The sequence below is a fragment of the Hippocampus guttulatus genome, chromosome 23 (genome assembly GCF_054856545.1).
Source record: "Hippocampus guttulatus isolate MCC_2025c chromosome 23, RoL_Hgut_1.0, whole genome shotgun sequence".
Lineage (NCBI taxonomy): Eukaryota > Metazoa > Chordata > Actinopteri > Syngnathiformes > Syngnathidae > Hippocampus > Hippocampus guttulatus.
The window spans coordinates 4,541,824-4,564,199 of NC_141283.1; the positions used below are offsets into that span (position 1 = coordinate 4,541,824).

The following is a 22,376-nucleotide window of genomic DNA, read 5'->3' on the forward strand; positions in this document are numbered from 1 at the left end:
AGTGAACAGAGAGTTTTAAATGAAAGTTGATGCAGATGTGGATATGTTTTCTGCTTCCATTTCCAATATTGTAAAGGGTCTTGGTTTCTGGGTGTGTTTGCTTCTGACAGGCAGCGTTGGACTTCAATTATGGAGGATCTCGCAATTATAAGATAAAATGAACAAAGCAACTCTTTAACTGCCTATCACATGTATTACAGGTCATTCACTTGATAAACTGATAAAGTGGGTGCAATGCGCCACCTTAAAAAAAATTGTATATAACAGTAAACAATGCTCAAAGGAGAAAAAGATTTACCAAGATCAAAATTATTCCACACTGGGGAAAACTTCTTAGAATGATCCATAATTTCGCAAAACTCCGGCCAACAAATCCACAACATGTTGATGCAGTTTGTGTCCTTATAAACACACTTTGGCGCAGCACATTTAAACAATTCAGTTCCTGTATTGGTCACGTGATTCTTTTTTAAAGCAATACACGCACCGAGCTCTCGGCATTGTGCTGACGCACCAGTGTCGCCCGTCCCATCACTAACGGTCAGGCGGACACAAGTCGGCTCTTCCCCGACGAATGCGTCTTTCGCAGGTGTTCATTCTACGTCTTAGGAAGTGCTTTTGGGCATTATTTTATTTTGAAGATGAAAAATAACATTTATAAAATCTGTTGAACTACAGTTACTTTTTAATTGCGATTAAAAAGTACAAATAGCTGTCCTCCTCAAAGAAAAAAACACGTCATTTTAAATGTTTTTAAATTGTGAAAGTTAGTGAATAAAACATTTGATATGTTATACTTATTACCTCCTCGCTGCCCATCTTCAAAACTCACTTGTATTCTTTGGCATTCGACTCAGCATGACTTAGATTTGTTCTTGGTTTTACTGTTTGGTGCTTTCTACCGCCTTTATTACCGATTTGTCTTACTGTTTATTGTGCATGTTAAATTGCTCCATGTACAGCACTTTGTATGCAGCGATGGCTGTTTGAAAGTGCTCTATAAATACTGTTGACTTGACATGACTTATTGAAATAATTTAATGACATTAATTAAAATAAATCTGGATTTTTTTTTAAATAAGAAAAATCATTTTGATAAAAATAAATACAAAATAAAAATTTGATTTATTAAAAAAAGTATCTAAATATTAGTGTAATCTTCATGTTAGCCAAAAACTGAAATTTCTTCCCCCCAAAAATCTTTGTCAATTTAATAAAATGACGTGTACAAATTTACTTCTACCTAAATAAGTACCTACACAAATAAATAAAATGTCACCTTCATTCTAGTAAGACCTTGAGACATTTTCCTTTCTCGCACAAACACTCATAAATCAATCTGTTGTATATGTTTCAATATACATGAGAAAAATACACGAAGCCTGGTAATAATATCAATCCATAGATTTCACTCACTGGGGTTTGTGTCTGGGTGAGCTGGAGCCGATCTTTCTAAAATATCCTTAGAGGTTCATTTCTCGTTTGACATTCGACATAATTCCACTTTCCCACCATTTCGTGGCACAAACTGTTCTCCTCCGCAGCGCACATGTAGTACCTGACATTAAAAAAAATGGAGCCGAGTCGGTATCAAGCCGTGCTCGTATTGCTCTTTTCAAACATCTTCAATGACGCCCTCCAGTCTCTTGCTGTCGCTCTTCATTCATCACCTTCCGCGTCTCAAACGGGGACTTGTGTGACGACCACATCACACGGCGGACATGAAGGCCTCACAACACGCTCGTGTTTCTCTCGCTTTGTCTTTCTTGTGCTGGCCTTTGAGCAAAGAAAAGATGAAAGGCGGCAACCCCTTTCAGCTCCAAAGCGCTCGCAGGAATTCGCCAGGAATGCGCTCGCAAATACTAAAACCCTCTTAAGTCCATCTGAGCCGCTCAGTCTTGCCCACCTCGCTTGACACATCGCGCGCGAGTTTGCGTTTGGTGTGATCGGCGCCGGTCACGACCCTGCGTAACCCTCTTACCGTGTTGTTTAAAGCAGCGAGCGCGCATGAACAAAAAAAGCCTTTCATTATGGTTTGGAATAATTTTTGCAGTCACGCGTTGGTTTTTCCAGGTGCAGGTATGCTGTTACACAGGTTAAAAGTGGTGAGGTTTTTTTTTTGGGGGGGGGGGGATCATTTTCCACATTTTTTTATTTAGTCCAGTTCACAAATGTGCAGGCTGGGTGCAGAATTCAATTTCCTTGCAGCCATCGCAGCCAAATGCTGATTTCTTATGTTTGCTTTGAACTCTTCAGTATTTTGTGGTGTTAAATTTGTGTGAAATTAATGATTTTTTTCTTTTTGTGGGCAGGTGACCATCCGAGGGGAGGAGTGGCACTACATCAGCACCCAGGGCCCACTGGCCAACACCTGCGGCGATTTCTGGCAGATGGTGTGGGAACAGGGCGTCAACGTCATCGCCATGGTTACAGCCGAAGAGGTATATACACACACACACACACACACACACACGCATGCGAGTGTCTGGCGGACGTGCGTGCTGTTATGTCTGACCGCCGCCCCTTTGCGCCTGTTTCCAGGAGGGCGGGCGCTCCAAGAGTCACCGCTACTGGCCCAAGCTGGGGTCCAAGCACAACTCGGCCACACACGGCAAGTTCAAGGTGACCACCAAGTTCCGCACCGACTCGGGCTGCTACGCCACAACAGGTCTGAAGGTCAAACACCTGCTATCGGGCCAGGAGAGAACCGTGTGGCACCTGCAGTACACCGACTGGCCTGAGCAAGGCTGCCCAGAATATGTCCAGGGCTTCCTCTGTGGGTGACCACATTCCATTTTGTTATCTTTCTTTTTTTTTGGTGAAATTCATCAAATTTTTAAAATTATTATTTGTTATCATATCTATCTTCTCAGCCTACCTGGAGGAGATCCAGTCGGTGAGGAGGCACACCAACTCTATGCTGGACACCTCCAAGAGCCTAAACCCACCAGTGGTGGTGCACTGCAGTGCAGGAGTGGGTCGCACCGGCGTCGTTATTCTCACCGAGTTAATGATTAGCTGCCTGGAGCACAATGAGGTTGGTACTTTCATTAAAACAAAAACAAAAAAATCTGAAACATATTTATAACTATATAAGAGAAATAGCAACATATTTTTTTTCCAGGCCAGTATCATTTTGACCTGTCGCTAATTTATGTATAATATGTACACTGAAACCCAAATGTTCATTTCGAGGGCCTGGGAAAAAAGGTGTGTCATAGGTCATCATTTTTGGGTTATTTTGTCGCAATAAAACAAAGCCGATTGCAAGTTGTGTATTTAAAACAACCCAAATAGCTCCAGCATCGGCGATCAGGGAGGGTCTGTTTAGCTTAATGCTAACAATACGAAACACCATAATCAAGCTAGTGGATAGCATCTGTGTGGTATCCAACCACTGACCATCTTCCGCACTGGTATATTAACAGAAAAATAAGTAAAATAAGTAATTCAATTTTTGGGGAGCAGATGGTGGAAATATTTTAATTTACCGTATGTGTCCTTACGTTTATTTGATGCTTCTTATTGCAACTGATCGCAATCGCCGCTTGTTGTTGTTGTCGTCGTCGTGTTTAGCCCGTGGAGATCCCCACCATGCTTTCGGGCTTGAGGCAGCAGAGGATGCTGATGGTCCAGACCATCTCGCAGTATAAGTTTGTCTACCAGGTCCTCATCCAGTTCCTCAAGAACTCTCGCCTCATCTGAAGTGTCGGCAGAATACACATCCTCACCCACCTTTTTACATTTGATTCATTTTCTCATTTTCAAACTGTAAAACGGTTTGGACCCTGTGTACAATTAATATGCCACAAGATGGCGCCAAATCACTGCTTGCCTAATTCTAACTGAAACCTATCAACGCAAAGTGATATTATGCCTCCCTCATCTGGAGTTATGTAAATAACCCCTCCCCTCAGGTCACTATGTATCGATAAATAATAATGTTTGAACAGCAGTTGTGTGACCAAAAAAAAAACCCCCCACATCAAATATTAACTTTAACATTGTAACAAATGTTTTTCTTGTTCCTTTTATATTTATTTAACTGTCTCAACATTGTGCTCACCCACATTACATTTCAATATGTCCACTCAATTTCTGAACAAATACAGTGCATCTACAAAATATTCACAGCGCTTCCCTTTTTGCAACTTTTGTCTTTTTGCATGCAGCCCTTGTCCAAAGCGGAAGAAATGAAATTTTCTCCCCCCTCAAAATTCCGTACTACATACAATACTCAATAGCAAACAGGACCAATGTTATTTTGAAAATGTTTCAAATCTATTCAAGTCCCTGAAAAGTGAAAAATAAATGTCTTGTAAAAAAACACCAGCAGACTATCCAAAGGGTAAATATGGAAAAAGGTGAAGCTCTGTGAGTATTTTTCGTATGATAAATCATGAGCATCATAGCAGTTCCTCTAAATTTTCATTTGTTTTTGGTGGGCTATTGGTGTAAACAATTCAACAATTGGTAAGAAACCTCCCAAAAGTACAAGGAGTCCATTAAACCCCCCCCCCCCCACACACACACACACACACTGTAAATAGCATAACATTGTGCCTTAAATGGAGAGCTCCACACCTATCCTAGTTGAAATCTCTGGAGTCAGTATTTATCCTTCAACATGTTTATAAAATAACATTTTTATTTGTACAGACACGTGTATTGTGTGAAAATTTGTTAATCGTTCATGACTTGGTACTATCAAAAATACCGCAACCTGTTGAACTATGCATGCGTTTTTCTTAAATATATATTTGAATGTATATATAAACATAAATATATCAATCCTTGTCCGTATAAGCTTCCTGCTCTTTCAAGTATTTCATTGCACTCGTTTGTCACGTGGCATTCCACTGTTTGTTCCTATTTAATCCCCCTTTCGTCTTGGTGCGTGTACATATGTTTTGTATATGTGTTTTCACTGCTTTCTTCTCGTCCTTCCCCGAAAACGTGTACTTGCTTGTAATGCAATAAAGTCTTATTTTCTGTATTAGGGTGTCAACTAAGTATTTTATGTGTGGAGGGGACTCACTTGACTTGGCAACGTGTAGATAAACATCATTTTAAAACGCATTACAACTCAACAGAAACACTTTTTCCTCATATAGGCCAATGTTAAAACTGAAGAATATTATTAAAATGATCTTTTGAAATCTGATGCCTCTAATTACATTTTAAATTATTAGTTCGCAACTTGTCTTTTTTCCGTGCACGCGTCACGCACGCACACGTGCAAGCAATTTACTTCACTCGAAGCGAGCGTAGCCACTCCAGTTAAAATAGCTATGAAGGACATTTCAAACAAAATGTATTCCTTTTTTTTACCAATCAGATTTTTCACAATGGGTCTCATTTAAGGCTGGTTGTGTGAAACTGGTGGAAACCCCAGCGTCATTTTACTTTTGTGCCAAAGGGGGGAACGTTGAGAAGTGGGAAAAACAAGCGTCTTCATTCATGCACTACTGTGGGGAAACACTGCCATCTATTGGAAGGAAAGCACAATTGCGTTCTTTTCAGGTAAAATGCAAAGTGAATGAACAGGAGCCAACTTCAGCGTCGTGTCAAACCCGTCGTCACCTGACCGGGTCGTTTCGTAAATTGTTCAGCACTCCTTTTAAGAAAAAAATGATTTAACAATTTTTTTTAAAAAGTCTGAATTTTTGTTTGACAACTTTCCAAAATGAACAAGCCATGTTTAGCATGTCTAGCAATGTAGCAGCCGCAATGACAATAAAGAAAAAATGCACACAATCTATCAAACTGGGGTGGAGATTTGAGTTCGCTACTGCCACACAGAACTTCTATCGTAAACCAAAATAATCAGCCGTACAACGGCTCCGTATCTCTGAAAGCTCCGCCGTACGAGCTTAGTCACGGGACAGATCCAACTCTAAAGTCAAGGTAGCAATTTATTCCTTTTAAGTTTCCTTGAGTTGTTTGCGCAGCTTTCGAACGTAGGGATGATCTTTCCCGTGGGTCACTTCCATGATGCTCATAGCCTGCCAAACACACGTTTCGACTTTGAACACTTTCACGCAAATGAATAATTGCTCCAGTACAAACAAAAACAAAAATCACTGCACCTTCTTGAGCGCGTTGATGCCAGCCGAACGTTTGTCCAAGGCCCAGTAGAGTCGGGAGAGCTTCAGGTACAAAGACGAGACGTTCAGCGAGTAGGCCGGATACAGCTGGCTGCAACGTGCGTACGTACATACGGTACGTTATGATGTAGCATGTGCTTAACGGACACATCACATCCCACATACATTTTTGTAACATATTTGTAAACATTATACTTTGTATTACTGTGCTTGCAATTTGTTTGAGACGTTTGTTTCTTTCTCCTCGCTGGACAAAGTACAAATAAGACAAGACACCTGAAGGGTTGAAGTAGCTTCTCTCCATAGTGCACGGCACCGTGGAGGTCTCCCTGGTAGACACACACACCCATCGCCTGGTAGTTGACGTGCAGCATGTAGACGTTGGCCGCGTCCAGCACGCCGCCCATCTCCTCCAGGCTCTGCTCGCAAATCTCCAGAAGCTCGCTAGGGGGTGCCACAGAGTTAAGGAGACAAGGGACAGATTTCATTGAATCTCCAGAACGAACACTGTTTGGGCAAAAAAAAAGAAAAAGGATATTTTTGAGACGTTTCAGTTCGCGGAAGTCCCTGATGGTTTTGCGGGCGTAGCGCAACATGGCGGTCACCGCCTCAGCCTCCACTGGCTTGACACGCTCGCGCACTTTTAGCTTCAGCTTGTCCTGCACACACACACACACACACACACACACACACACACTTTTTTTTTTTCTAGCTGTCCATCATGTCTGATGATGACACTTGCTCCAAGGGAGGGGAGGATGGGTAGGGGGGTGGGGGTGGGGGGGGGGGGAGGGGGGTCAGCAACTCTGTCGCTGGTGCCACTTCTCGTGGGCATAGAGACCGATTCTTGAGCCGCAGACTCGACCACAGATGGAGCAAGGGAAACCGGATACCAGGGGGGTACCAGCTGCCCGCTGGTGTCGTTGAATGCGTTTCTCGGTTCGTCTGGCTTGGTTAATTTTGTGTATTTCAGAGATTGCAGTAGCACAAGTGATCTGCCAGGTTGGTCTGTTGAGTGCAAGTGTTTCAAGCTGCGTGGGGTTGATGTTGGCTCGCTTTAGGAGGTCCCTGCTGTAGTCCTTGAGGCGCCGCTTTTGGCCCCCAGCAGAACGCTTTGCACCTCTCAGTTGGCCATAGAGGACCTGGCGGGGCAGGCGGTTGTCTGGCATGCGAATGGTGTGTCCAATCCACCGAAGATGTTTTTTCGCCACGGCCGCTTCCATGCAGATGGAATTGGTGCTTTCGAGGATGTCTGTATGGGGAATTCGATCTTCCCAGGACAGGCCAAGGATCTTTTGCAGGCAGCGGATGTGGAAGGCTTCCAAGGTAGTAATGTGCCGGCGATATGGAGTCCATGACTCTGACCCGTAGAGCAGAGTGGAGAGACACACTGCGTTGTACACAGCAATCTTGGTACAGGTCTTCAGGTTTCGGTTTTCAAAGACCCTGCTGCGTAGGCGACCAAAGGATGATGATGCTTTATTAATACGGGTGTGGACTTCAGTGTCAAGGGAACAGTTTGAAGATAAAGTGGAGCCAAGGTAGGTGAAATGGTCCACTACGTTTAGTGGAGTGCCATTAATGTGAAAGCTGGGGGATGTGGAGGTTGGGGTAGCGAGTTGGAACATGACCTCAGTTTTTTTAATGTTGATCTGAAGACCAAAGGATTGGTACAGATTGGAAATGGTGTCGAGGGCGTGCTGCATAGAGTTTGAACTGTGAGCTAATATAGTGCAGTCATCAGCATACTGAAGCTCACAGATCTGACAGATTTTTGTCTTTGTGTGAGCCTGGAGCCGTCTGATGTTGAAGAGGCTTCCGTCTAGGCGGTATTCCATATGTGTTTGTGTGTGCATAGGGTTGGTATTTTGTGTGTGTGTCTGTTTTTGATTATGAATGTGAATTTTGTTTTTGTAAAAAAAAATTCCTGTGTGTCTGTGTGCTTTTTTTCCCCGTGTGTGCCATGCATGTGTTCTCACTTTGGACCTGGTGTGACACTCCGCACAGTCACAATTGAAGTAGTAGGACTCCCTGAGCCTGCCATTGCGGTCGTCTGTCGGGTAGAGCAGGTCGATGTAACTGATCAACACCTACAAGTGGAAAGCACACACTAAGTAATTCGAAGTTTGAGTTTTTTTCTTTTGGCATAAAACTGGATTTTATTATTTTATTTGTATTATTGGTTGTATTGAATTAAAATTAAAATAGTCATTGACTAATAATTTTTGTGCTTTTTATTACTGTAGTTTCTACATTTTTTTCGTATGATTAAAAATGAAAAAAATCATTTAATTAATAATTCAGTAGCTAAGGTCTATTTCTAAAAAATAAAAAAGTTGTCTTTTTGTGTTGTACAGTGAAGTCCAAGTAATGTGTGTGTGTGTGTGTCTGTGTCTCTCACTTCGTCTCCGGCCTTCATGTCCTTGACGGCCCGCACCTCAGCATTCGGGCCCTTGAACGTCACAATCACGCTCGGAACACAACTGTGGTTGATCAGCGCTACGCTGCACAACAAATACAACCACATGACAACACAGGCTACTCTTTTGTTTTCTTTTTTTTCCCATTTCATATTCTGCCACCCCGCCCCCAACAGAACCCCCCCCCCCCCCCATTATTTTATGTTAACTCATCCTATGTTGGTCCACTGATTCATTTTCAACAGTACTGTACGCTAACTTACTGAAGTAGCCTGCAAGCTAACAAACAAACAAACCCAGGATTTCACTTTTACTATCATTTGAAACATAGTCCGCTCCTGTTATCTTATGCTGCATTCGAGGAACATGGGAAGTCGGACCAACTTCCGATGAAAAAAAGCACACTAGAATGCTCCTTTGATCTGGAAGGTCCATGTTATAAAATAACAAAACAAAAAAAATTGTGGCTAACGGTATGCTAATTAGCTTAGCATGAAATACTTAGTTCGAGTGGTGACTAACTTTCGTCTTACTCTGGGTAGACTGCGGTGCCTATGTGGGACAGTTCTTCATCCTCAATAGTGAAGCCATTACAGGATACCTGTGGATAAGGGAAGACATTTCATCTGTGCTGTATGTTTCACATACAGTACTTTTGACAATAAAGTTTAATCCAATCAAATCCAATAAAAAGAAAAAAAAACACGACCCGAATGCATAAAAGCATCATGGGCTCTATTTTTTTTAATTTTTTTTAAAAATGTTTTTACCTGTGAGAATAGCGAAAGCAGTTCTTTGGAGTCGGGAAAGTCCATATGTTTGGAGTAAAAGCGATGTAGGCCAGCTGCGTCCGCCTGGATGTTGTCTCGTTTCTCCTTGTCCACGTCGTCCACGTCTACGACAGGAAGACGCCCAAGTTGAAGAGCAACTGCTGACCCATCTATCTGATGCCATGTTACATCATCAAATTCACTTCAATTCAACGCAATTAAGGTTTCGAGACAGGGGTCACATCGATGTTAAGGTTCGAGAGTGGGATTTTAACCCATTTGTTTGGGTTTCAAGCTAATATAGAGCTATTGTGGGGGGTTTTTTTTTTCATTTTTGGGGGGTGTAAGGTTTTGTTAGTTTTTTTGTTTTCAACCTGGTTTAGGGTTCCAAGATTTGGTTTGGGTTTCAGATTAGGGTTTCAAGATAAGAATTCAAATGTTTAAATTTGGATTACAAATGAGGTTGAGTTGTTTTTTTTCCATAGCCAAAGGTACGAAAATGGACCTTTGAAGCAGACTTGTCTTGTATTGTGCAGCGTCAGACTCACGCGACTGCATGTCTGCAACGAGTAAGATCTTCTCGGACGCACTTCTTTCTTTCTGTGTTTTCTGCAGGGACGCACGCGACATGGTTTCAGCTCAAACACGACCGGGAGCTTGGAACCCGGCCGGGCTGGCTTCCTTCCTCACCTTGGTGGCCAGGATTCGGGCCACCAGGCGACTGCTTTCCGACGGGCACCATTTCTCCCCGAAGGCCACCATCGCCGAGCATTCCAGCTTGTGCACCGCCCAGTCGCCCTTCTGCGCTCGCAGCACCAAAACTCAAATTAGGAACGGTAATTCTTTTTTTTTTTTTGGTGGAGTGGTCGGCATTAGCACAAAACTAATAGAAGAAAAAATTCTCTGGTTTTTAATACACAATGTCGTTCTCTTAGTTTTATGTTTAGTTTAAGAGTAAACGTTTCTGGGGAGGAAAAATTGTTAATTCTCTGGCAAACTGGTATTTGTTGTGAATTAAGTTCACATCTCAGATTTTGGTTTGCAAGTCAAAGCAAAAGACTGGTAAAAACGCGGCTTGCAAAAAAAAAAAAAAAAATCGGTTCAAACACGGCTTGTATCTCGAAATCGTTTGTATCTCAAGGCAACACTTTAATTTGAAACCTAAAGCAAACATGCATAGTGACCACAGGATTTTTGTTCCTTACCTGACACGTGACATTGCAGTAGTAGGCTTTCTTGCATTTGCCACATCTCGCCAGGCTCTCCTTCCTAAAAATCGTATCCATAAAATTGTCAAAATCAATTCTCCTCGACAGCGATACTATAACTTACTACCTCTTACGGGCTTTTACAGATTTTAACCAAGTCGGAATTTTAATGTCCTGTAGCACCCTCTGCTGTCGACTGAAATTGACATCAAAATGCCTTCGGGCTCGCATTGCGAACGTCACATGACCAAACCCAGAGAGCAGGTGAGCAGTGAGGTTTGGAACGTGAGCCCGAAGGCATTCGGACAACAATTATGGCAAAGTTGGCGGCGGATAAATTGTCTGTCGGCGGAGATAAATGTAGTGATCAGAATCCCATGATTAGACTCGTGAGCATCGAACATATTGAGACGATATTTTGCGTTTGGATGGCCCGGTGGACAAGTGGGGAGCCTGTCGACCTCACAGTGCAGAGGTTGTGGGTTCGATCCCGGCTCTGGCCTCCCTGTGTGGAGTTTGCATGTTCGCCCAGGGCCTGCGTGGGTTTTCTCTGGGTACTTTGGTTTCCTCCCACATTGCCAAAACATGCATGGCAGGCTGATTGAACATTCAGCGCGGATGGTTGTACGTCTGTTTATGCCCTGCGATTGGCTGGCAACCGGTTCAGGGTGTCCCCCGCCTACTGCCTAAAACGGCTGGGATGGGCTCCATCACAACCCGCGACCCTTGTGAGGATAAAGCGGTTCGGAAAATGGATGGATGGATTTTGCACTTGAGTTCGCTAACCTATTTCAATCTAATCGTATATCTGATGTGGACATTTTTACGTCCCATCCCCCACTTCCTCAATTACTCAGTGACGAGAAGTAGCAGTGGCAACTGATAGCAACAGCCGGCTTGAAAACATTCCGCGGTATTAATAGTGTTGACCTTATGGAGGGCCAGATGCCCGAAAGCGTAAAGTCGGCCAAAGAGAAATATGACAGTGCAAATCCAAGACGCTGTAAGCTTGGAGAACGCCAGCTGCGCTTCAATCCCACCTAATGAATTGACACTTAGGAGGATACGCATCCCAAGTCTTCCTTTGCTGTCGGTATGAGCCGTCGGCACCCAAACGTGACAGCTGGGCCCGCGGGAATAGAAAATGAAGTACGGGGGTGTGCACATTTTGATGACATTAGCCCAAAGGGGATTTTGCTAGCATGTGGCTACATAAGATAAGCCAAATATTTGAAACGGCTGTCTTTGTGGTGCACCGACACTGACGATCGCGAATATCGTGGCGCCGTCTTTACAAAGATGGACTACAGTGTTGCGTTGTTGCCTAAAATAACTCAAATAATCAAAATAAATAAAACAAATGAAATGAAGGATTGAATTAGCAATGATTAAATGACATTAGGAAGTGCCGAATGAATATACCGATTCAAAGTTGAGCAACAGTTTAAGAATAATTCGAAAGAAAAATGTTCAGAAATACTTTTAAATGAAGCAATTACATCAAGTTTAAAAGCAAAGAAAATTCATATCATGTGCATTCATTAAATACAAAAAAAAATCTAAAAACCAAAGCAAAATCACACAAATTAAATGGAAAATATGAAGTTATGCTAATTTTATATATATTCAATAAATAAAAAAATATTCAAGTCAACAAAACCAATTAAAATCATCTCAAATGACTCATTAAAAATGTAAAAAACCAAATATCGTAAAACAATGGGACTATATCTAAAGTATTTTAAACCACCAGCACACCAATACAATAAAAAAATAATCTGTTTGAATAATTAGTACATTGAAAAAAATTCGATTTCAACACCAATACAATATAAAATTGGACTCATATGCTGTATGCATGCCATGAGGGTCCCAGAGGGAGGGGGGTGAGAGAGAGAGAGAGAGAGAGAGAGAGATCCATGTGTACCTGTTGAAGCAGAACTCGCAGTAGGCCCCCCTCTCTTGGGCCGAGAGGACATAGCTGTATGGCGGGCAGGAGAAGAGAATCTCCCCGACGTGGAAGGCTCTGGTTACCCGTAGGCCTCGCCCCTTGTCCGGGCTTTGAAACCTCTCTATGCCGTCGGCAGTCATCCTGACAAGTATTCCACTTCTTCCTCTTGGTCCTCCTGCTTCAATGGAGATGAAGAAGACCATCATAACGGTCAAGTGGGCGGAACCTACGTTTACTATTAAAAGATTTGGAGACCTCCTTCTGCTTGGGCCCCCATCCGTACCCCCACACAAAATTTGTAACACTCACTTCATTTAAGGGGAAATGGCTGGAATGACTTTTTGGGTGAGTTGTGACATTATAAATAAGAATGCTTACGGTGCAACCAATTGAATCGTCATCGTGTTTTTAATCCACTTGATAGGGATCAAACGAGTGAAACAGCGCCCCCTGTGCCGAACGTCTGTACTACACCCAATTAAATCAATGAAAATCTGATTAAATTATAGAATACTATTAGTACAAATAGTATATACAGTATTGTCACTATTCCAACTGTTTATTCCTTACTGTGTACTCATTTTAAAAATTATGGTCAAAATGTAATGAATTACAAATAAAAAACAACAATTTTTTTTTACAATTTAAATCTAATTTCCTTTCGAAAGCATGCCTCATGAAGTCCAGCGAGGACTATTGCGTTAAGATAGATACATAAACGGCTTGAATAATGAATGTTTATAGGCGACGAATGCCACCTGGTGGTGAATCAGTCAATTATAAATACACCGTTTAAGATGATAAAATACGAATACGTGGTAGAGAACAATAAATGAAAACAAAAACAACTCAGTTGAACTGAAACCAAATGAAATTATCAGCATAAATATTTCTTTGAAACGAAAACAGCAAATGAAGTGGCAGAAAGAATCAATTAAATAAACCCGTAAAATAACCAATAAAAATAATTGCTCAATTAAAAAATGTGAAAATAAAACAAAAATATAGAGTACAGTATAAGTGGGTGAAAAAAAATATGGAATGAAAATGAAATAAAATTCATTTGGGGAGAAACATGACCACATTCGGCATCCTATCGATTCAAGATAAACCGGAGAGAGCCCTCTTGTGGGCAAGTGTTTGAAGTACATTTTAAAAAAGAACTACACCTTTACATATTGGTGCATCATTTTGATTACCTTCAAAATATTTAAATCTCCCTTTTTAAATTGTATAAACTACTACTAGCTGTTTTCTCCAAAACAATGTGCTGAGTCATTTTTGCTGATATCTTTCAGGTGGGGGATAACAGAATGAATAATTAGTTCTGTAAGTTGTATTTTTTTGTTTTTGTTGAAAATACAAGGAAAGACAATTTTCACATTTGCAAAAATATTGTGTAGAATAACCCAATTTATAAATTTGACCAAAGTTTGCCGCCCGTAAATTTTGAGTTCACCCACGTGTACTGTACTCCTCAACAACAGTGTGAAAAGTTGTCCTTGACGTGCATCTGAACCCTTTATCCAACCTTGCCCCAGTTCCCCGCACTCCCAGATTTTATTATAATTTCATTTTCCCATTCTTCCAATCTAAAGATGTTGTTCCTCCTCATTTTTTAATAATGTCCAAGCAAAGGGAGGCATGTCCCCCCAGCAGATTACTCGCTCGTCTTTGGCGTCTCGTCTTGATTACATCAGAGGAGCTGATTTGATTTGGAAGAAACCCCCTTGTTTCCCGAGAGCCCAAGCCGATCTCTTTAGACCTTGGTTGGCGTGCTGGGTTCTTGCTTTGCCGCACACAGGATGATCTTGATGAATATGATCTGAAAAAAAGAGGGAGGGAAGAGAGAGAGGATTAGGTGAAAGGATTATAATTTCCAATGATGAGGAATGATAAGAAACAATAAATCCTAAAGTAGATTTAGTTCCCAAGGAAAAACCTGTTATGGAAAACAGAATAAGAGACGGGAGCAGAGATATTAAATAGATACACAAGGCATGACCTGTTTTTAAAATGTTTTTTTTTCTGTCTTCATTATTCGATAGTTTACATTTTTGGAGTTGCGTCACTTTCAGGCAATTCCACCTGAACAAAGTCAGCGTCAGAGGCCCTAATTTGATTTGACCTGACACCAGGGGGCGTGGGCAAAGCCAGTCGATCGCGATCGACCAGTAGCTCGCGCACTGGTCCCAAATGATCGCGAGAGGTGGAAATGGAAATGTAAAAAACAAACAAAAAAAGATTTGTGCGTCTCTGTAAGTGTCATTAATCTGACATATTTTTGTGTTTGTAAAAATAGCAAGTCACTTCAAACCTACGGAAGTGCGTCATCCGCATCCCCGGAAGTTGTTCGCGGTCAGCTGTCTTTAATTGCAGGTTGCGATTAGACATGTTCCTCAATTTATTTTTTCATTATTATTATTATTACTCTCAATTAAATCTTGTTTTATGTACAATTCACCGATGGCACCGGCAAAGAATGGAATCAGGAGAAGCATTTTAAAACCGTACACGGACGTACATAATTTCTGCACCGTACGCTGCGAAAGTTCGTCTCATGCCTCCACGTCGCGTCTTTACTAAGGTAGGCACTGATTTCCTTAATACAAACTATGGTATCTACTGTGTCGTTCATGTTCAGGGACTGTTATGGCTGCTGCTCATCATGACCATTTTGCGTGTGCGTGATTATGCAGGTTTGCGCACGGCTGCGAGTGTGGGTGCGTGTAAGCGTGCACTTGCGGTAATTGGTCGATCGCGGGAGGTTGACTGGCTTGAAAAGTATATCATCTGTCAAAAAAAAAGTTTTGCAGCCCCGCCTTACACTAAACTTAGACTTAAAATTAGAAAGTCAATTCCATCATCACAACCCAATAATAGACATGAAGAGACTCCGCACGGTACTGTACTTTAGACCTTTCTGTTTATGCTCGTGTCAAAGTGATATTACATGGTGTATTTGGATAGCAACGCCGATCTGTTTGGTGTTTTATAAATGATCCGCTTCCCCGGCAATGGTAAGCGCTCAGTTTTTTTTACACCCCTCAAAGACACAGTGAGTATAATTTACGGGCGCACCCTTGATGGATACGCGGGGGCATTGTCACATTGGGAAGCTCATAAAGCAGCAGCTGCTAATGCCTCACTGCCGGGAGGTCGCCCATGCGCGCTGTGTGTGAAATCCAGCGTGGTTAAAGACCCTTTGCCGCTCTTGGCCTTGCGGTCGGAGTGAACCGAGGCCCTCGTCACCTCGTATTCCTGACCTTGTCATCGCATGCCGCTGGCAGCGGGCCGCACTAACTAGGGGTCACCGGCGGGGCACGTTTCCGGTGATGGACACGTGTTTGTGTGATAGGGGGTAGGTAGCCAAGACTGGTTCAAAAGGTACCGCGTGCCAAGAATTGTCCCAATTTAGGGATGAACACTAAATCCACTTTCTTACTGGACCGAGACAATGTTCATCCCACCCTTATCTCGAGTGGCGAGCCTCAAGTCTAGCCCCCGCATCTCCACGAGGGGAGGTTGACGCCGGCCGTCTTAACCCGGCCGAAAAGCCCTCATCTCTTCTGTTTATCCATGTGTCTTTGCTTTGGCTCGGGCCCCGTGTTGTAGGCCACCGTGGTGCCGATCGGGGTCCGCTGGCCGGCGCCCCCTCCCGCTTAAGCTGTGCTTTCACTGCAGGGCTTAGCGCCTTCAGCCCTCGCCGCTTTATGAGCAGACAGCTGGGCTAATCTGTCGGTACTCCCCTTGTCTTCTTCGGTCCTGTCCGATTGCGTCTTTGGACTCCTTTGGTTCTGTGATTGAAGTGTACTTTACTACCCCTCTGGACTGGATTGTCGGGGTTGTTTGGATGGCTGTAAAAAAAAAAAAAAAAAAAAAAATCAACATCATCCAGTTATGAATGTGTCGATTTTGAGGAAATTCAAGGTTGTTTGTCGAGGCGTGTGGGTTAGAGGAGCTTTGCGGCTAATGTAGAACCTACCCTGAAGACGCAAGTCCCTCTAAAATCTGTTTATTCATTCCACCGATTGCTGTCTGATGTCTGCCAGTGCCTTTTATGAAATAGTAGCAACACTTACCGCTAAATCCCTTCAGACTTCACAGTTGGTCTTTTGGGAGCATGTCGGGGGGTGAGTGAAGTCATCATTTTTTCCCCCCTCTTCCCCACGAGTGGCTGCCTTCCACATCATCTCCGTCTGCATTCTTTCCGTCTTCCATTTGCATCCATTTCAACCTCGCCATCCCCTCCTCCATTCCTCTTCCTCCTCCTCCTCCTCCTTGGCGCTGCCCTCTTCAGCTAAACTTAGAAGTGACAACAGTTGCGAGGTGACACCAAAGTCTAAATAAGACCAGAACAATAGCCCCTCTTCTTCACACCCCCCCCCCCCCCCCCTGCCTCATTACAGACCCCGATTGTTCTCTCCATCCACTCTCGCTCTTTTAGGGAGTTTGTTAGCTATGCTAATGAAAGCTGGTCTAGCGAAAGGGGATTTGATGCTCTTTAAGCGTCCACTATAGAAAAGCATAGTCAATCATCAGAGATGGGGGGGGGGGGGGCGGACTCGAGTCATCCGACTTGACTCGAGTCAGGATAACAAAAGTCCCAATCGTAGGGTCCCAAACGGGTCAGGCAGACAGTTTTAAATTTACAATAAAAAATATTCATGTGTGTGGGGAAAGCTGACCACTTTCGCGCTATTTGACCTCATGGACTGCGACCTTTGGTCTTCTTCGGATACATTCGGCAACAACCATCGGCGCATACTTGAAAGTCTCTGCTCGACTTTGCGTTTTTGAGATCGCGCCTTGGAACGGAATCTTTATGTGTCGTTTGCTGTGTTGAGATTATCAGAGAATACAACCAAAAACTGTTAACTACATTATTGTCTCTCTGCGTGGGTTCTGTCGCATATTAATAAAAAAATCTTTTAAGATTTGAAAAATCCTTAAGTGTGTACCAGGCGTTAATTCTAACTCTCATATACAGTACAGTGGTACCTCTACTTACGAGCGTCTCTTCATACGAAATTTTCAAGTTACGAAACGCCTCAACAGGAAAATATTGCCTCTTGTTACAAAAGAAATACTAAAGGTAAAAATTCAGTTTGGTCGGCTACTCGCAGCTTCGAGTTTCCCGAACGCTGCTCTGCCATTGGCTATTACCTAGCATTTTCCTGCCACCCCATTGGCTCAGAGGGACCTCTACCGTGTGTAGATCGATAAATAGATAGATATGTGTCTATACAGCGTCCTCGTCATTTGCCTCTCGAGCCATGAGGCGTTACGATAGTTTTACGTAAACCAGAAAAAGTGTTCACCAGTCGGGTGATAGCTCACAATGCTGATGTTTGCCTTGGACATTTTCGAAGGATGGTTAAAAGCCGACAAAAGCAAACATCCTCGGATCAGTTCTTGACAAAACGCCAGGCAAAAACCACTTCTGAGAGAGAACACGAACTAAAGAGGGCAAAAAAAATGATGAGGACGCAGTTAAAAGTTAAATGACCATCATTTTTGATTCTTTCCTCTATTTTATTTTTTTTACACGTTGCACAACTCAGATTTATTGTGCAGTAATGTAATTGTAACATGTATTTGTTACATATATTGATGCCTTTTTATGCTTTAGGAAACATTTATCCGAATTTTGGGGGTGGCTCGGAACGAATTAGGGCATTTACATGGAAAACGCGTCTCAGAAGAATTTCTAGTCAAGACATTTCTTCCAAAACCAATTAATTTTGTAAGTAGAGGTACCACAGTATAGGAGTTACCTTAGTTAACCCTTTGAGGGACAGCGGTTACTACAGTGGACAGCTTATCACGTCATCGGGTTACAGGGCGCATGAAAGGGTTAATAATACACAAGGCCTGTTTAACCGGTCAAGTTTCACCGGAGTGATGCCTTACGTCGTTTTTGTCATGGGAGACAAGAAAACACACGCGTAAGACAAGACGCGGCGAGTTGAGTTAACTGGTGAGACATTCAATCAGTCAGTACGTCCGCAAATAGCCCCGGCTCCTTTGAGCCGTCGTCCAAGAGGAATTTGCTTTCTCCTTGGTGTATTAATAGTGCCCGTGCATTGTTTCCTACAGCAGCAGCACTCCTGCAATCAAAGGAAGTTGGCCTGCCAAGTATACAAATATTTTCCTTTGTCGTCCCCCCTATGTTTAGACGGCGCGTAAGAGTCGGTTCCGTGCGAGCACGTGGCGATTTGCTCGTGGATGGATGTCGGCTTGTTTAGTTGTGAGTCTGACTTTATATCGGCGGTGATGCTGATTCTTCTTCTTTTTTATTTATTTATTTATTTTTTTGGTCGTTTTAGTGTGACTTTTTTTCAGAGGTCGTTGATGTGCTGGTATGCCGTTTGATGGACGACGGGCTAATTTCCTATAATCCGTTAACGCGGTATATTTATGCACAATATATGTATTTTTAATATACAACACTGGATGTTTTTACCCTTTATCTGGCAGGGACTCGATTATAATAATAATAAAAACTGACCGTTAAAAAAAATGCGATCCAATACAATTATCACTTTGTTGCAGTGTACCTGGTTTGCATTAGGAAGGTTCTTGAGCCATTTGGAATTATTTGGGCCCATGGCAGCACTGGACTTGAATTCATTTTTGGGTGACCACAATTCCTCGGTTGTGTATTTGGAAGGCTTTACGGCCATTTTAAGAGCACCCGTGATACTGAAAAATGGACTAAATCAATCTCAGAACAGGGTCTGATGCCAATTTGGGGTCCTCAAAGTGCTGGTTGTCACGCCATTGAAAATGATTCAGGGAGGTGTCCATGAGACCAATTTTTGGGGGGGTACCCACCGACATACAAAACTGCTATTCAAAAGCATTAAATATGATGTCCAAAATCATGAATTAAATAAAAACACCATTGGTAGGCTGCTGGTTCGCAGTTTCTGAGCTACGTTGCTACAGCTCCCAAAGGGGTCTGCATGGGCACTCCCGGACCATTTCGAGCACAGGTGTCGAACTCAAGGCCCGGGGGCCAGATGTGGCCCGCCAGGTCAATTTAATTGGCCCGTGAAAGCAAATCGTGATTGTCAACTTGCTAAAATCTTATGTCAAATTGTCATGTGTCATAAATAACGTTGAGATTTTGCAATAATTTTGTTACCCTGTTTACACTCATTTGAACAATAATTGAACAAACTATTATAATTGACTTGGCTGATTTCAAAACTAGTAATATATTCATTTGTTGTGTACAAGTGATAATTTTGTGGTTTCACTATCATAACGGCCCTCCGAGGGAAGACGCAACTCCAAATTGGCCCGCCACTAAAATGAGTTTGACACCCCTGACTTAGAGAGACAAAAGCAGAGGATATGCAGATTTGCCCGTTCCTCCAGAAACTTCAACAATGTCCCAAAATTGACACCGCTTAAAAAAAAAAAAAAAAAAAAAAGTCTGCTATGCTAGTTTCGGGTTGTCATAAGTTCCCCTTCTTCAGAATAATTCGGGGCTGTGTTGGCTGCAAACCCTTTTTTTGTTTCATGCAGCCTGCAGAGTGCTTCGCATGTACTCGAGCGTACCTCTCACACACCCACGGGCACACACATTAGTCATCCACCACATGAGCAAAAAAATAATAATATGAGAGAAGCGGGTTCGGAGGCCCCGTGGCCAAGTGGTGGCGCGGAGGCATCATTGGTCACTTGGAGTCCGTCCGTGACTCACCAAGGGCACAATGGAATTAGTGCCATCCTCCCCGATGTGACAGCTTGCTCTGGCTAAATGGTGTAATCATCTACCCCTCCTCTCACAAACGTCCAACAGCAGATACACACAAACGCACACACGCCTCCCTTTTGCCCTCCCCATACCAACTGGCACCGATAACATTGTCTTAAGCTATAAAAAAGATTTCTCGCTTCCCTCACATCCCTCCTCCCTCCATTGCGGTAATTATTGAATTAATGCAGATGGAGGGAGACATCTGCATGTTAAAGTGTTGGCCTCTCTCTTATGCACAGCAGATGTTCTGCTGTCATTTACTCAAATTATGCTGCATGGATACACGGAGGGAGCACGGGAGCTCGAGGGAGAAAGTTACTTCCCAAGGCCACGTTGTCTCACGGTCGGCATCCACGGCGGCCATATTCATGTTGCACTTGTTCTTCAAGTAACCGGATATGCTCTTTTTCACTTGAGATGTCGTCTTCACAGTTTAGAGAACCAACTGTAGATCGACATTGTACCTTTTTACAATGTACAGCGAAACCCAGTTTATCGTGGGGACTCACCTGTCCATCCATCCATTCATCCATCCGCTACTGTTTATCAGGGGTTGGGTCATGGGGGCAAGCCCTGACTTCCCTCTCCCGAGCCACTTCTTCCAGCTCTTCTTGGGGGATCCCGAGGCGTTCCCAGGCCAGATGGACGACATAGTCTCTCCAGCGTATCCTGGGTCGTCCCCGGGGCCTCCTGCTCACCAGGGAGGTTTCCAGGAAACATCTGAATCAGATGCCCAAACCACCTCATCTGGCTCCTCTTGACGTGGAGAAGCGGCTCGGCTCTGAACTCCTTCCGGATGACCGAGCTTCTCACCTTATCTTTAAAGGAGAGCCTGCACCGATCGCTTTTCGCAGCAAGGCTCAAAAATAATAAAGTTGACCTGAAAAGCAGAAGTCATCACAGGACAAGGCACTATGTCCTCTTGAAGATTATCCGTTGATTATTTTAAAGCCTGTTTGAGATGCGGAAGAGAGTCCATGTACAAGTGCGTCCCTGACCTTCTCCTTGGGATTATGCCCCAGGTTGGTTTGGCCTCGTATCTCCGGATTACGTTTGATAAAAAAAAAACAAAAAACAAAAAACATTCTTGTATTTTTTTTTTCCGGTGCTTATTGTATTAATACTGTCCGACGGTTCGCCCTCTCAAAGCTCAGTCCCTGGGCCTGCTTTAAAGTAATCTTCTTCCACTTGAGCTTTTAAAATGTTTTAGGGAGGCGGTCTGTCTCTGTGTTCTTTACTCCTTCATTTTACGTACGCGCTTGCTTCAATCAGTCAATTAGGAATCCAAAATGAAGATGCAGATTTGCATATGATACTTGATACAACCAAAACATTTCAATGCCGACCTCACGGCATTATTTGTCTTAATGAGCTTCGACGTGACGCCTCCGTAACAGCGACAAACGCCCTCCACTGGTTGTCGAGCGCCTCGCTCAGACATCTGCGTGGTCAAGAGAACACCTGACTTCACTTCCGCTTTCCCCTAGCTCAGTTTTCATTGCGCGTAAAAAGGAAATCAAGGCTCGGGGCTCCAACCACCAAGTGTCAAGACTTCCTTTTAATAACAACAGTCATGAAGGAAGTAGCACCTTTACCGCGCTAACACAGTATTTTCTCTTTTTGGTGGATGGAAAAAAAGAAAAACATTAGCATTCATGAGGCTAAACGTTAGCGAGATCTAGCTAGGGGCTATTCATGTTGATATTATTTAGCTGATTGCTCATTTCTATCGAAGACCGTAGAATTATGTTAGTCTGCAGTGTCTCTCTCTCACACACACACACACACACACACACACACACACACACACACACACAAACATCTTCCCACTCCCCTTCAGTATACCCAGTAGAGTCCGCGCAACTTCCTTCTATTCTCTAACCAAAAGGCTGCAAGCCAACAGATGCTTTCTCGTTATCGCAGCCAGTTATCACTCTTAACTCCTTCTGATGAGACTTTCCTTTCTGACCCAGATGTTAAGGAGTTCAATTTATCAGATGCACCGCAAGAGCAGACTGGCGGCGGGGAGGAGGTGGGATGAGTGAGCAATGAAAATACCCGCAGGCTTGAGAGATGAGATGTAATATGCCTTTTTTTTTTTTTTTTTTTTTTTTTTGTGTGTATGTGTGTGTTTTGTTTCTGGAGCAGC

At 43.1% G+C, this 22,376-nt stretch overlaps 2 protein-coding genes across 2 annotated transcripts in view; one reads left to right on the top strand and one right to left on the bottom strand.

Moving 5' to 3' along the window:
* The window catches only part of LOC147185823 (tyrosine-protein phosphatase non-receptor type 14-like), a 34,249-nt gene extending 29,253 nt beyond the window's left edge, over nucleotides 1-4,996 (top strand). Inside the window, exons 17-20 of the mRNA XM_086104268.1 lie at nucleotides 2,313-2,441; nucleotides 2,542-2,776; nucleotides 2,874-3,037; nucleotides 3,577-4,996. Coding sequence (XP_085960394.1) covers nucleotides 2,313-2,441; nucleotides 2,542-2,776; nucleotides 2,874-3,037; nucleotides 3,577-3,705 — 657 coding nt within the window. The 3' untranslated portion in view covers nucleotides 3,706-4,996. The remainder of the gene's footprint in view (nucleotides 1-2,312; nucleotides 2,442-2,541; nucleotides 2,777-2,873; nucleotides 3,038-3,576) is intronic.
* Nucleotides 4,997-5,012: 16 nt separating this feature from the next.
* Nucleotides 5,013-12,663, bottom strand: LOC147185824 (N-lysine methyltransferase SMYD2-B-like). The gene is made up of 12 exons (XM_086104269.1): nucleotides 12,433-12,663; nucleotides 10,503-10,566; nucleotides 9,988-10,098; nucleotides 9,846-9,906; nucleotides 9,298-9,422; nucleotides 9,061-9,128; nucleotides 8,509-8,611; nucleotides 8,087-8,197; nucleotides 6,646-6,766; nucleotides 6,384-6,558; nucleotides 6,090-6,198; nucleotides 5,013-6,005 (listed from the first exon to the last, which is right to left on the bottom strand). Exons 1-12 carry the CDS (start codon nucleotides 12,660-12,662, stop codon nucleotides 5,925-5,927), a joined length of 1,359 nt encoding a protein of 452 aa, XP_085960395.1. The 5' UTR covers nucleotide 12,663; the 3' UTR covers nucleotides 5,013-5,924.
* Nucleotides 12,664-22,376: the final 9,713 nt, after the last annotated feature.

Coding starts and splice junctions, on each gene's coding strand:
- LOC147185824 (XM_086104269.1), bottom strand. CDS start 12,662: ATGATGGTCTTCTTCATCTCCATTGAAGCAGGAGGACCAAGAGGAAGA. Junction 10,099..10,502: donor ACTGCAATGTCACGTGTCAG/GTAAGGAACAAA, acceptor CTGCGAGCGCAG/AAGGGCGACTGGGCGGTGCA. Junction 9,423..9,845: donor CGTTGCAGACATGCAGTCGC/GTGAGTCTGACG, acceptor TTCCTGTCGTAG/ACGTGGACGACGTGGACAAG.